A 15,766-nucleotide genomic window follows, 5' to 3' on the forward strand; every position below is an offset into this window, starting at 1 on the left:
CGAACCCCTCCGACAGTCATGGAGTAGACCTGGGGCTGCGTAAGTACTTTACTTTCACTTGACTAATTAACTTTTCGCTCATTTGTTATTATTTTACTCATTACCACTGTACTGAGCAACTTTCCTCAAACCTACTGTACTGTCTCTTTCTTTGTCACTTTCACTCATCGTCCTCCAGCATTATCTCAGGACTATCACTTGCAGAAGCTGTGGGAGCCAGCCTTCCGGTGATATTGGGTACCATACAGTCTGAAAATTAAAGGAATATTTGGCTACCAACACCTAGACTAAACTTAAATCTCTCTTGATTCTCTTGTTTCTTGCCTGCAACTTAGCACCACTCGGTGCATATGGCGCATGATTTGAATTTTTATTTATTTTTATTCTTTTTAATTTGGGAAGATTTCATCAGCCACTTTAAAATATTTGGAATGGGAGTTTTGGATTATTGGATTTTTATTGTATCAGCGTTTGCTACTGTCAGTGAATGAAATAATGGAGCAGTCATATCTATGTTTGAAGGTTTTGAATGTAGTGTATAAGTTAATCTTCCAACAATTATTATTTGGAGTTATGCATTCATTTGTTTTCTTATTGTAGGAAATAAAACCAGAAGTCAAACCTGAGAGGAAAAGAAGAGAAAAGCCTTCAGAATTAGCCCAACTCTATGCAGACATGGATACCAATGGTGATACACAGACTTCAACCTCGTCTCGATCACTCAGATGTAAGTACAACATGAAAATATATATATATATATATATATATATATATATATATATATATATATATATATATATATATATATATATATATATATATATATATATATATATATATATATATATATATATATATATATATATATATATATATATATATATATATATATATATATATATATATATATATATATATATATATATATATATATATATATATATATATATATATATATATATATATATATATATATATATATATATATATATATATATATATATATATATATATATATATATATATATATGGTATTTGGACTATAACCCTATGGGAAAATATGCATTTGGGAAGTCACCTCTGACACGCATATAAAACATGTTTTTTTTTTTTAATGACTGAAATGAGACAAGACCTTGTTAGACAACAATATGTAATCAACAATTTGTAGCTCAATCTGGCAACACTGCAGTGTGTGAATTTTTTTTTTTAGGATAATGTTGCTGCCAATAGGAAAGCACTAACGTCCATTGCCCCCTCCTCCTCTCCCTTCCTCCTCTCTGCCTCCTCCTCTGCCTTCCTATTTATATATATATATATATATATATATATATATATATATATATATATATATATATATATATATATATATATATATATATATATATATATATATATATATATATATATATATATATATATATATATATATATATATATATACACACACACACACAGTTCCCTCCCGAGTTTCGCGCTTGCTTCGTTCTGAAGGTATAGTGCTAAACTCGGGGATCGCAAAACTCGGGTATTGAAAACAATGAAAAAGCACATTTTGGTTCCGACCCGTGGAGAAACTGCTGCTTTGTTTTTTTTTTTTTTTTCCCCTCAAAATACATAGCTTGGTAAAAGGAAGTAAATAGGAAGTGAGAATGGGTCATTTTGAAGCTGCAATTGAAGGCGGCTGCTTTACAATTTGCTGGTAGTTCTGAAAACACGCTTGTGATTCGTTGAGTCCGATGATGTCATCGACGGCGCTCACCCTATCAGAAGCCTTGCTGCCTTAAGGCAGTGTCACACTAACCAATTTCCTCCAACCGTTGGGGTTACGGCGCCCAACCGGGAGCAAGTTGTTGGTTGTCCGTAAGCTGGTGTCACATTGGGCCTCTTTCCTCCAACTGCATTGGCGGTAGGAGCAACCGACAACTCCAACTTTTCTGGGTGTACGTCACACACGGCCAAGGTCGGTTGCCCGTATACAAGGCAGTCGCCCTGTAATCCACATGGCGTCATCTGCTAAAATAAGGGCTGTCGCGACTTGTGCTGCTGTTACCCATGGTATGGACATGTTGCTGCAGTTAAATGGAAGGACGAAGTGGTTGTGGGCACAATTATGGATGGCTTCAAAGACGGGAGGACAGGAATGTTTACCCAAAACTCGTCAGAGATCTAGGTAAATTTCCAGAACGTCGCCCGTGGGACACTGTTGGACGAACCTACTCTTTCTGGTAGTTTTCGGTGTGTTATGAAATAATCTACTAACTGTTTCTGTTGCAAGTCATTAAATCACTAATATAATGATTAGCTTTTCAATGCCTGTTGTATGTGCAACCGCCACCGCAGCGGCAAAATAGCTCGCAGAGAGGTTCAATTTGCTTACTGTTTCCGTATTTCACTCACCGCTCACAAAGATCACAAGTGGGCAAACTAGAACAAAACCAGGCACATAAATGTTTTTCCTGCTGTGTGTTCACGCAGCGCGCATATGTGGTGGACAGCAGAATGACTTATTTCAGTGAGGAGATATTTCTTGCAACATCGGCCAGTGTAGTGGACGACTGCTGCCGCCATGTCCCGTCCTGCGCTAGGAACACAACACCGGGAGTCCTTCTACAGTTTTCATGGACTGGAAAAAAAGTTTTTTGGATTGTGGTTCCACAGCACAAATATCAAATAGTAAACAAAGCAGCTCTGCCAGTCAACTTTACGAGTCTCTTGGTGAGTCATCTTCCACTGCTCCTCACTTCTCAGCCACTGCTGTCATTTGTTTGTTTACATACAGCTGCACGGTACCCACGTACCCACGCTCGTACCCACAACCGTTTTCCATTCGCACGGACAACTGACAACTCGCTCCCGGTTGGGTATATGGGGAACCACAACTGCCCATAGCCCCAATGGTTGGATGAAAACGGCCAGTGTGACACCACCATTTAAGGCAGTGCGCATGACGTCGACGGTAGGTAGACATGACCCGTACATGTCAAAGCTGCACAAAACTCGGGATGATGAGAACTGTATATATATATATATATATATATATATATATATATATATATATATATATATATATATATATATATATATATATATATATATAATACATACAGTGGTACCTCGTGATTCGAACGCCTTTCAATTCAAACAATTCCCAATTCGGAACTCATTTATCAAACAAATTTTGTCCTCCAATTCGAATGTGCATCGGAATTCGAACACAAACAAACGGCTGCAGACGAAGCTACTAGTGTAGCCAGTTTGGTGAATGTGATACCGCGGACTCCAGCCTAAAAAAACGCCAACCCGCAACTGCCAATTTTTCCCGCACACTCCCTTGAAAAATAGCCCAATTGCACGGGATAACAATGTGTGTAACAGTAGTACTTACCACTACTTCATGTAAAATGACACCGGTCAGGAAGAAAATTAAGTGACTTAATGCCTGTACCTAAACAAACTAGTGGATGGCTGTACATCAAACCTGACAACACGCGCAAGACACGCTGTTTCCTTAGTAGACAGGGATTATTGAGGTAAGACAGACCTTCTTCATAAAACTATTTAACTTTGTTTGATTGATATATCAACACAAACAATTTATGGATAATACTGAAGAGATATTGAAAAGATTGGTTATTATTCTATATCTACAAGTGCCTGTTTTTCCATTTTGCACTTATCTTTTAACATTCTTACTTTACACACGAGTTAACATTCTTAATTTACATACGAGTTCAACAAACACTGAAGCACATTCAAGTTTGAAATTTCACACTTCCTTAACCCCTTCAGTACGATGATCGTATGGAAAGGGTTAATCCTCTTCTAAACCTCTTTATCCTCTTCCATTTCCTCTTAATCCTCTTCTAAACCTTTTAAGAGGAAATGGAAGAGGATTAAGAGGTTTAGAAAAGGATTAACCCTTTCCATATGTGACGCAGACATCAGCGTCACAGTATGGAAAGGGGTCAAGAGGAAATGGAAGAGGATTAATCCTCTTGCAATTCCTCTTAACCCTTTCCATAGTGTGACGCCAACGTCTGCGTCACCGTATTGAAAGGGTTAAGTTTTTAAAATATACTAGAATATTACAACAACTAGACTAATGATGAAGAATAATGAAGATTAAGTGTTTTAAATGTATTTATTTGAGTGATCTGGCCACAGGGCACAACATAAACCCATAAAAATGTTAAAAAATATGAGGATTTTGGGGCCTGGAAAATAATTTTTTCTACATTAATTTCAATGGGATAAATTGCTTCCTAATTCGAACATTTTCAATTCGAACAGCCCAAATGAACCAATTAAGTTCGAATCGCGAGGTACCACTGTAATATATATATATATATATATATATATATATATATATATATATATATATATATATATATATATATATATATATATATATATATATATATAATATAAAACACAAAGCCATGTGTTATGGTTGTTATGGAACTCCCGCTATTGCTACTTACGCTGGAGGTATAGGCTTCGCACTGGGGATTAGAAGCCGCAGTTTCCCTATTCTCGAGGCAGCGGAACTGTGTTTGACCACCAACATGTAGCTAACCTGACGTATCATCCGAGATGGAGGCTGAACGGGAGTCAGTCACGTCCAGGAGGGCATACAAGCCGCCGAGGCTCGCACCCTGTTCCTGTTGCGAGAAGAGTATCCGCCGTTCCTGTTTTCTTATTTGCAGCACCATCCCTTTTAATAATCTTTCCCGGGGACATCGTTAAATCGCAAACAACGCACAATGTAGTGCTGAAAACACTAAAATCACACTCAATAGCACAAATGTAGTCGGACACGACTACACGGATGTTATCTCTATGAGTTTCTCTCTCTCTCTCTCTCTCTCTCTCTCTCTCTCTCTCTCTCTCTCTCTCTCTCTCTCTCTCTCTCTCTCTCTCTTTTTTTTTTCTTTCAGTGTGTATGTGTGTGTGTGTGTGTATTTACCTATTTGTAGTCTACAGGGCCCGAGCTAAGCTCTGATAGTCCCGTCTCCATATCTACATTCATCCAGCCTTTCCTTCATTTCATGGACACTGCTCGCCTCCACCTACCTATGTGTGTGTGTGTGTGTGTGTGTGTGTGTGTGTGTGTGTGTGTGTGTGTGTGTGTGTGTGTGTGTGTGTGTGTGTGTGTGTGTGTGTGTGTGTGTGTGTGTGTGTGTGTGTTGGGTTATCATGAGAATCGACCTCTCGTTTACCTGTGGATTAGCGCGGTCAATGTACCCTTGATCCAGCCTCAAAAATGGCAACATTGGAGAACAGAGCTGCCACATTTTGTGGTATCTTTACAAAGTCATTGTTATCATTCCACTAGAACAATATTCAAAGCTCTCTATACATCCTTATTAGAATTTTATATAAATGCACTATTATGAAGTTTCATTTAGAAGTAATCTAACAATAAGACAATAATTGTTGCTTGTACACCTAGCAACGCCACACCAAGGAAATTCCCCTCTCGGGGCTCCGCCAGACCGGACTCGACATTTTGGACGGGCTGTAGGGTTGCCAACCCGTCACACTTTCCTTAAATACGGAACGCCATTTGTTCCATATTTGTCTGTCTGAATGGTTAAGCAGATAAAATTCAGTATTTTAAAACTGTAATTAGTGCATTTTTCGGTGAACCACAAAGCCAAACCATAAAATTATGTTTTGTCAAGTGTTGTCCTGAAATACGCGTAAAATTCGCGTCATAACGTCCCTCCCCCCTTTCTCCTGTCACCAGCAGTGGCTGTCAGTCATGGCAGGCTAGAGAAATTTTAGGGTTGCCACCCGTTCCTTAAAATATGGATTTGTTCTATATTGGAGAATGGGTTGTTGCGTTCCTTATTTTTTTTTTTTAGCTCAAGGTGGCAACCGTAATTGAGACTATTCACATTGTTCTCCTCTTTGAGCACTCTCGTCTAGCGGTGAACAAAGGGAACCCACCCTCACGTCTTCAACTGGTACAAAAAGACACGCCAGTCCTCATCAAAAGACCGACTTGCTCGACTAGGCTGACGTCAGCTGATAGAGTCGGTCTATCGGCATCCTCCCCTCCCATTCATGAGCCGTCATCCGGCAAGGCCTGTGGTCCCTCCTCGGAGGGACGTACGCGTTTGACCCCGACGGCTTTCATATAGCCCGTGTCCTCACCCTTGAGGTGACAACAAATAAAATATAAAAAAAAGACTTCCACAAACAGGATGCTCATATACCAAGTCACCGCTCTCAAACCAAGGCATGCTTTATGATTTTTCTTTGCTCGTAAATCAAAACACTCGTAAACCGAGGTTTGACTATATACAGTTGAGCCCCATTTAGCGCGAGAATTAGGTGGATGAACGCGGTCGCGCTAATTGAATAAAGTAACCAATATGAAAAAAAATATTTGGTGCACACGTGGGTCTGACTTTTGGGTTTGATAATTACTCAAAATAATCACTCATTAAAAAAAAAAACCTACGATTGGCTGAGCTCTGAAAACACGCTTGTGATTCGTTGGGAGTCCGATGACGTCATCGCTGGCGATCACCCGGCCAGCGGCCTTGCTGCCTTAAGGCAGTATCACACTTGGACAACCGGCAAATCCAAATTTTCCGGGTGTGCGTCACACACGACCAAGGTCAGTTGCCCGTATCCACATCCACAACGTAAACAAAGCACTTGCCCTGTATCAACATGGCGTCGTCTGCTAAAGTAAGGGCTCTCGCGGCTTGTGCCGCGCATCATGGCGGCTTGTGCTGCGCATCATGGCGGCTTGTGCCGCGCATCATGGCGGCTTGTGCTGCGCATCATGGCGGCTTGTGCTGTGCATCATGGCGGCTTGTGCCGCGCATCATGGCGGCTTGTGCCGCGCATCATGGCGGCTTGTGCTGCGCATCATGGCGGCTTGTGTCGCGCATCATGGCGGCTTGTGCTGCGCATCATGGCGGCTTGTGCCGCGCATCATGGCGGCTTGTGCTGCGCATCATGGCGGCTTGTGCTGCGCATCATGGCGGCTTGTGCCGTGCATCATGGCGGCTTGTGCCGCGTATCATGGCGGCTTGTGCCGTGCAACATGGCGGCTTGTGCCACGCATCATGGCGGCTTGTGCCGCGCATCATGGCGGCTTGGCGCAATTTTCAAAATTCAGTCGTGGTGGCTGCTCGCGCTAACTGAGGCTTTCGCGCTAATTAATTTTTTTCTTGGTAGATGGTGGCTCGCGCTAATTGCGGTTCGCGCTAATTGATCTCGCGCTAAGTGGGGCTCTACTGTATATATATATATATATATATATATATATATATATATATATATATATATATATATATATATATATATATATATATATATATATCATACTTGATAATGCTATACTGATATGAACTCTATCTGTGTCTATGAATATTTTTGTCAAATAATCAGAAGAGTTCATACACTTGCAGGTCACAAGCCACTGGGAATCTTGTCTACAGGCAGTTCTAGACAACAGAGTGAAGATGAAGAAGAAGAGGAAGGTGAATATTCTGGGGAAGAGGAAGACTGGCACAAAACAATAATGATTGGTTCAGCTTACCAAGCCCAAGTTCCTGAAGGTTTGCAAGCATATGGTGCAACACCACCTTATGAAAATGAAGACAAACTCTTATGGGAACCCGGGAAACTAAGTCCTAAACAGGTAAAATCCAACAAATGGCTAGGTTAATGTGATTATTTCAGAGTATTATGTGTACTTTCTGTACTGTTGACTGAAAGTTAGGTATGAGAATAGGTTTCAGTATATTTCCTTTCTTTAATCCTAGCCTGTGTTTCCTACATTGTGCCCACAGTTTTATTGATTATTTGCACAATTGAATTTGCCTCATCTCTTCCTTTCTCTCTTTTTTGTAATTTAGTTTTTCCTCTTAATTTTCTTATCCTCTTTTCACCATTTCTTGCATTTTTCTCCTGATACCTTCACTCCTGGACTTCCAGTTGTCTCCTTGATGCTTTTAGATCTCCGTTTGTGGCTCACTTATTCTGATTCCATCTCTTGATTTCCACTCCTTGTTTTCCCTGTCTTGTTTCATCACCACCTTAATCATTAGCTTGCATATTGAACCAGTCCTTCATATTTTCAGTCAATTTAAGCCACTCTTAACCCATTTCTCTCTTCTTACTGACATATCTATCCTTCCACTCCTGAAATGAGTCGTTTAGAAAGCACCATTTCTCCATAGTTTGTTGACAAATAAATTCCCACCCCTTGCCACTCTTGAAAAGAACATCCATACTTTCACATTACCTTACTTTCAAAAGGACACTTTTTCTATATAGCAGGAGACAGGCATGATCATGAATACCCAACCCAGGCAAAAATGCTTTTTTGCCAAGCTGATGCCATTCTGTTGGCATGAGAGGTCAGGCTGTATGTCCTTTATGTTGGGGTTGGTGTGTGTGTGTGCTTAAAAGAGAAAGTATTGTGGAGATAAGATACTTGAAAGATAATTCAGATCAATATACAGTGTAATCATGGATATATTGGTCATTGTAAAACTGCCATGATTAATTTTCCATCATCACAGGTTGAGGAGTACCTGCGGGCCCTCAGTCATCCCCCTCCAGGCTCACAAGGGGTTGCAGCTATCCCTTTAGGAAAACATGTTCGTGATGATGAACAGGTAAACACATTAGATTTAGCTAAATGAGCCTGTCAGTATTTTTTATTATTTTCTTGTCCAGTGGAAGTTGGGATATTCAGATGGTCTACCAAAGGGAATAAGGTACCAGCTTCAAAATAAACCATTCTTATTTTTTTGTACGTGCTGCTCACTTCACTGTGTTTTGGTTGATTGAGGCAAAAATGGCAATGATTGTCCAACTTTAACTTTGCCTTCTCATTTTCGTTTTCATTTCACATGCCTTAACCCTTAAAGCGCGGGCTTGTTTTACCATGCCTGTCCTCCCACGCAGGCATATTCAAGCAAAAACATACCTCACTTCAACCTTTTATATCTTCACTTCTACTTGCCTCACATGACTGAATGAGGTATCATTGTAAAGTACATACCCTTAACTGTCCTTTGACATTAATTTGAAGACTATATAACCATTGCTAGAGCGAGTACGGAATATTGAAGTAGGATCACTGAAAACACATTATTTTAGACAGTTTTCCACCCCTAGTGGACTTCCCTTTTATGAGTTAGTAATAAAAAGTATAACTTTTATACAGTTTATGTGAAACACTCCCAGAAAAACTTAACTTCCGGGCCAATGCTAACACAAGGCATACACTGACCAATAATTTGTCAAGGGAGCATGGTTGGGTATTGTTTGAAAGAAAACAACCTGCTTACTCTACTTCAGCACAAATATATTAAATTTGACGGCGCGCTAAGTCAAAAAATGCCTTGTCAACTATTGTCAACACCTGCGGTTTGAGCCCAGGCACCAGCTGTCGACGATTGTCGACACCTGCGCTTTAAGGGTTAATTCAGTAGAGGGTGCCATGTTTTAGGGTGTAAGAAGTCACTTAGAGGAAATAACCTTGGTAGCTTTAGGAGTGTGGTTCTGTGATATTCAGAATTCAAGTATGCCTACAGGGTCAGGGGATTTCAGTTCACAAGAAGAATATACATAAACTAGAGGAGTTAGGTTGCATTTGTTATAAATTCAGAAGGTAATCATGGGTCAATAAAATGTTTCTCAGGAAATCCAGAATTGTACATTCATTTGGTGCTGTATTTTATCTTTTCTTTCATTCCACAGGCCCTATATTTATTACTTCAGTGTGGATATAATGTAGATGAAGCTTTAAGGAGACACCGGATGAATCCCACCCCTCTGGCTTCAACAATGACTCTATGGTCTGAAGAGGAGTGTAGAAATTTTGAAAATGGTTTGAAAACATATGGAAAAGACTTTCATCTTATACAGCAAAATAAAGTATGTCAGTGGATCTTTTTTATTTTTGTCTGTGTGCTTTGATTTCTATTGAAAAAATGTTCATATCAGTAGATCTCATTTGCCAATGTTGAGATTTAAAAAGAAATATTGTAAATCCTATTACTGCATATTTTTCTCTAATTTTTAAAGGCATTTTTATATGAAATGTGATTACCAAATAAAAGTCTTTCTTTGCCATCAGGTTCGAACAAGATCTGTTGGTGAGCTAGTGCAGTTTTATTATTTGTGGAAGAAAACAGAAAGACATGATCTCTTTGCTACTAAAACAAGAATTGAGAAGAAGAAATATATAGTTCATCCTGGCACTACGTAAGTTTCAATTCTTTTCAGACATGCTGTTTACCACATCTTAAGTGGAAGATAGGTAGCTTTCAAAAATTAAATGCTGAATTTAAATTTGAATATTCATTGATTTTGCTAGATGCTAATATTATACAAAAGATTTCCACTTATTCGATTTACACATTCCAGTCAGATAGATCAAGTAATTGTATAAATGATTCTCATGCTCAGAATTTGTATGTTTTATTTCTCTATAGCCATGTGTACTTTTTTTCACTGTGCCACATGTATAAGTGTATTTATAGTTATCAGTACACTCTAGACAATATTTTTTGTAATGTTTTTTGTTGTTTAAGCAATATTAATTTGTTTGATTTACTTAAAGCTTAAAAGAATATTTGAATTAGGAAGAATATTTTTTTTTCATATTTCCATTATTAGTAACTTAGCTCCTTTCAAAACTGCCTGTTTGTCACTCAGCGTTATTCCTTTTTTCTTTTTCTTATAAGACGTTTAGTGTTAAGTAGCATACTACTTTTTTTTATAATCTTAAGGATAACGACAGTGATACAGCTTTATATGTGAGTGTAGTGATTATTTGTGGGTGTTGCAGTGACTACATGGACCGGTTCTTAGATGAGGGAGAGGGAGTCGGGGGTCCAGCGTCATGGCGTGACAATCGCTCTTCCTCACCAAGTCTCCATGCATTGCTGTATGGCCGACCACCGCCTGGAAATAGTGCAGGCCCTGTTGGAGGTTTGGTGGAAAGGTCATCCACACCGACATCTGTTGCTCAACCTGCTCAGCCAAACCCTTCTGCAGAAACCAGTGGAAACAGTGTCAACAGAGACAGCAGTGAGGCTCATGTTACTTACACAGGACTTAATCAGATGGAAGACTTAGCTCGCCATTTAGATGCTGATTCTATTGAGTCCCTGGCTAAAATGACCTCTGGAAATAGTTCTGTATCAATAGCCAGGACTGGAAAAAGAAACAGTAGCCCTCATCCTATGGATGTAGATATTTCTCTATCACGTTCCTCAGTACTAAGCCCTCAGACAATTGGTGTGGAAGCCAAAAGTGTGGCAATGACTGAAACTGTAGCACAGTGAAAAACTTATTTGCCTTTTCTAATGTGTGATTAGTGTTGAGGTTGTGAAAAGTGCAAATGTTGGTTACTGGGGATACTGACCTTGTAACCAAGAGAACTACAAATTTGCCTTCTATAACTAATGACCCATGGACACTTGCGTAGAAGTTCTGTGAATTTCCAGTTGCATGTGTGACACTATTCGGATTTCCGAGACCTAAGTTAAGGAGTGTGAACCCCTAGAACCATTGTGTCAAATATTATTGGTATTTGTTAAGAAAGTGAGTGTTATATAGATATATATATACAAGAAAATACAAACTGTGATTTACACAGATAAATTATCTAAATATGTAAGTGGTGATAGTGACACATACTTTAGAGTAGAAACAGATAGTTAAAACAACCTTATCAAGAATGTGAACTGAAAATGAAAGTGACAAGATTTTATTATTATTTTTTTTATTTTTTTATTTAAAATGTGGGTCTCCCAGTACATTGGTTAACTGATGAACAAAAGTGGTCTTCATCAGCAACTGCTTGCTAACTGCAGTATTCATTTTCTTATTATAATAAGGTTTTATGAAATTGGTGCACCTTGGCCTTACTACATGTGAAAATTCATGCAAATGGTATGTGATTCCTACTGAAATTACATTTTAAGGTAGTGAATACTTCTACCTCCTCAGAAAATTCATAACTCAGCTTTTAAAAAGAAAGTAGGAAGGTACATATGGTGTAGCGTTTCCTTATTTTATCTTAACATGACTTCATCAAGTAATTGGCAGTGTTGTTGATGGTTTAATATAGTATGAGTTAAAGATTTATTAGATTTTTATTTCATTAGGTACTTTTTTTTTCAGTATTCATTCAGCATTAATATTGGTGAAGTAATGACAGTTTTTGAGTTATTCCATCCAGTAAATTTAGTAGAAAAATTAGATGAAAACCATTTTGTTGCAGTTCTGTTTAAATGGCTTTAGCCATTAGACTAATTATAGAATACTATTAGCTAAGTACTACAGTTGCGATTTGAAGGTTTTGTGCATTTATCTGTCTGTATTTCTCACCTCATTCCTTCCGGGAACTCCCTCCAGGGGGTGGCCATGATTAGTCCTCAGCTGTCCCAAAGTAGCCTGTATTCTGTTTACATCATGCACTTTGCATCACTTAATCACATCTTATATATTCATCCATTATCTTTCATTAAAAAAAATTATCTCAGGTTTTTGCTGTTCATGAATATGGGGAAGGTATAAGATAGTTAATACTAAAGATATCTGAAAAGCACCATGCACATACAAAATGGAGTGAAGGGTTTTTAAAATGGGGCCGTTTTTTCAATGGTAACACAGCATGATTATGAGTAATCGAATGTTATAGCAGTTGTTTCCAAATCCAGACTGGAGTCAAGGGGGGTAGGGGGTGTAAAAACACCCATGAGTCACAGTACACACACAAAAAAACATTGTGGTTATGGTTAGTTTAAAACACTGCTGAAGGTATTTTCTGGCCAAAAATATTTATATTTAATTTTTTTCTTTCCAATGAGTATGAATAATGCTAATATTGGACAATCATATCCATACTAGAGGACCTGGGCTCAGACTGATGACTATTGTCTCTTGGTAAAGACAACACTTAGGTAAAAAATAATCCAAAGCAAGAGAAAAATGCAGAACTTTCTCATATGTCGAGAGAGAATGGCAGGGTGACTGCTTTGCTGTGATGATTAAGAGGATAGGGGTGGCAGCTGGCTGCAACGGCTATGTCTGGTCATGTCCCACCTCACTCAATGAGCGGATTTTTCTCACCTTTAAGCACTACCTGGTCGGTCCTCCCGCCCAGAAAGCAGTCGAGTTTTATGGGGAGGATTTTTACTTTGCTTCCAGTTATGATGGGGGGGATATATCCAGCACAGGTACACAGAGGAGAGGTGACAATAGTGGTATGCAACACAAAATAGTTTTCAGCCTGGTTTGCATGTTTCCCCCTTACATACAGGGCTCCAAATTATGCTTTCTATCCATGAAAGATTCCATTTAATTCCTCATATCTTTTGAGTTTATGCTGAATATTGGCTAGATATTTATAATTTCAAGTTCCTGAAGCGTTAGAGTAAAGGGATGTGTGATTTCATGGCTCATCCTCCCTATTCTTTATTGTAGCATGTGGCACTATGGAAGTATTGTGTGTAGAGAGTGGGTAGTTTTCGGTCCCTGATACCTGGCACATTTTATGTCTCCATTAACTCATTCCTGATGATGAAAAGGAAGAATGAACAGATTAAGGTATTATAAATTCGTATAATGTAAGACTGAAATTGTTTGATGATCAAAGTCAGCCAAATAGTTCACATTCCCCAATTCCAGTCTTGCTTCTCAGTATTCATTGGTATACTTCTGTATTTCCATAATGGACCATCATTATATATTTGGTTTCATTTTACTTATTTTGTTAGCTACTGTTTATTTCCATCCTATCAATTTTTTCTCTAGTTTTTATACATTTATTTAAACTTCTATGTCAGATATAACTATCCTTGCAACTCTTTAAAGTATCAAAGATGCATCCATATACATGCTCATTCCCAGTTAATATAAGAGATATATATTTTTATTATAGTAATACATCTCTTTAAAGAACCTGATGTGCAAGTTTATTTCCTATAATTTCTGTGCAGATCTGATCAAACCTTAAGCCTTTGTAACCCGTACAGTGTTTTGGTATTTTGTAATTTCCTCCTCACCCCAGCATCGGAGGAAAAATCAATTTTTTTTATTTGTTAAAATTTATTTATTTATTTATTTTTTAATAAAACGAGCTAAAACCATGAAAAATGAAGAAATGTAATGTCTTTTAGCTTGCCGTCGCCTAGAAGTCAGTGTTTTGGGCCATTTTTTGTTGATTTGGGAAGCGAAATGGTCGCGTTGATTGCCTTAGACTTTCTTGGATTGTACGTGCGTACCAGAGTAAATCATTTTATCGACATATTTAGCACAAACTTATATATATTGTTAGAGTAACTCATTTTGAGCTTTTTGATTGTTCAACTCAATGTAGAGTCGCCCACAAGAGTGTTCGCTCATGCAATTACAATTTATACGTGGCCCCCTCCTTACCAAAAATGTAGGTACAAGATTGCCAGTTCTGGACATCGGTATACCCACTATACCTCACCCACAACACTGTCAAACCACTTTCCAACCAACAACCACTTCAATTTCCACACCACGATCTCCAAAACCACCTACAACACCCACACAAATAAAAAAAAAAAATTGTACCCAAAATAATGGTTGCCAGGCTTGCCAGTTATAGTAATAAATGAAATATATTGGGTGGTCAGTATTCCCAAAGGATCAGTTTACTAGGACAGCACCACAGAAAACACCCCCGACACGCTCCAGTGACGGGTAAAAATAATACATTTAACCCTTTCAATACGATGACGCCTACGTAGGCGTCATGAAGCCCCAGTAGCATATACGATGACGCCTACGTAGGTGTCATATTTCTATTCTGTTTCTTCTATTGAGTTGTCCCGTACTTTGTGTTGGTTACTAAGTAAAGACGCCGTATGCTGTCCTTGAAATCCTATTGCTCCTCCCACCATCCTTGTTCCCACCAATCACAAAAAATGAGCTACAGTCTCTCTCTCTCTCTCTCTCTCTCTCTCTCTCTCTCTCTCTCTCTCTCTCTCTCTCTCTCTCTCTCTCTCTCTCTCTCTCTCTCTCTCTCTCTCTCTCTCTCTCTCTCTCTCTCGCTCTCTCGCTCTCTCTCTCTCTCTCTCTCTCTCTCTCTCTCTCTCTCTCTCTCTCTCTCTCTCTCTCTCTCTCTCTCTCTCTCTCTCTCTCTCTCTCTCTCTCTCTACACAATCCTCTGCTTTCTCTATTTCTTTCCCCCTTGCCCCTTTCTCCCCTTTCTATATTTCGCTTTTTTTTTTTTTATTTCACATTGACGCAATTTATATTATGCATAGCAGGTATATGTTGACTCGTCGTGTATGCTGCTTTGCAAATACGGGATACATGTAATGAGGGCTTTCAGCAGCATAATATATGGAGGCGACAAGCAGACACATGCCGGCTCAGGTTTCCCTACTGCGCGCGGCCGAGCACGCCGTATATCAGCCAGGCAGGCTTTTTGAACATCCGGCGCAAAGGGGTTAATACGTAAGACGTACGTATCTGACACTCAATGGTATTAGAAAATAATACGTACGTCGTACGTATCTGACGCTGTACGGGTTAAGGCAGTATGTGGATTTGGCTAACAGTTCATACAGTGGAAATTTATACATTTATTTTCCATAAATTTTGTCTGTTGCTCACAAGATAATGATATTTTGAGACTCCTGTAATTTCCTGTTCCCCTTATTGATAGGCTGCTGATATAAAAGAAAGAAAATTGAAATATCTATAGGCTCCAGCATTAATTTTTCAAATGACAGTTGAA

The 15,766-nt window shown here is 38.7% G+C and overlaps 1 protein-coding gene across 9 annotated transcripts in view; it reads left to right on the top strand.

Moving 5' to 3' along the window:
* LOC127008564 (mesoderm induction early response protein 1-like) overlaps positions 1 to 14,704 on the top strand; it is a 35,047-nt gene extending 20,343 nt beyond the window's left edge. For 8 of the 9 annotated variants that reach the window (XM_050880764.1, XM_050880773.1, XM_050880807.1 and 5 more), the window contains 6 exons: positions 601 to 727; positions 7,434 to 7,666; positions 8,553 to 8,648; positions 9,739 to 9,915; positions 10,118 to 10,245; positions 10,832 to 14,704. In XM_050880764.1, the coding sequence (XP_050736721.1) occupies positions 601 to 727; positions 7,434 to 7,666; positions 8,553 to 8,648; positions 9,739 to 9,915; positions 10,118 to 10,245; positions 10,832 to 11,330 (1,260 nt within the window). In that variant the 3' untranslated portion in view covers positions 11,331 to 14,704. Of the gene's footprint in view, positions 1 to 600; positions 728 to 7,433; positions 7,667 to 8,552; positions 8,649 to 9,738; positions 9,916 to 10,117; positions 10,246 to 10,809 lie in introns of all 9 variants that reach the window. The other variant, XM_050880823.1, reaches the window with a different exon arrangement.
* The last annotated feature ends 1,062 nt before the right edge of the window (positions 14,705 to 15,766 follow it).

This window comes from Eriocheir sinensis, chromosome 4 (assembly GCF_024679095.1).
Source record: "Eriocheir sinensis breed Jianghai 21 chromosome 4, ASM2467909v1, whole genome shotgun sequence".
In the NCBI taxonomy this organism is placed as follows: Eukaryota; Metazoa; Arthropoda; class Malacostraca; order Decapoda; family Varunidae; genus Eriocheir; species Eriocheir sinensis.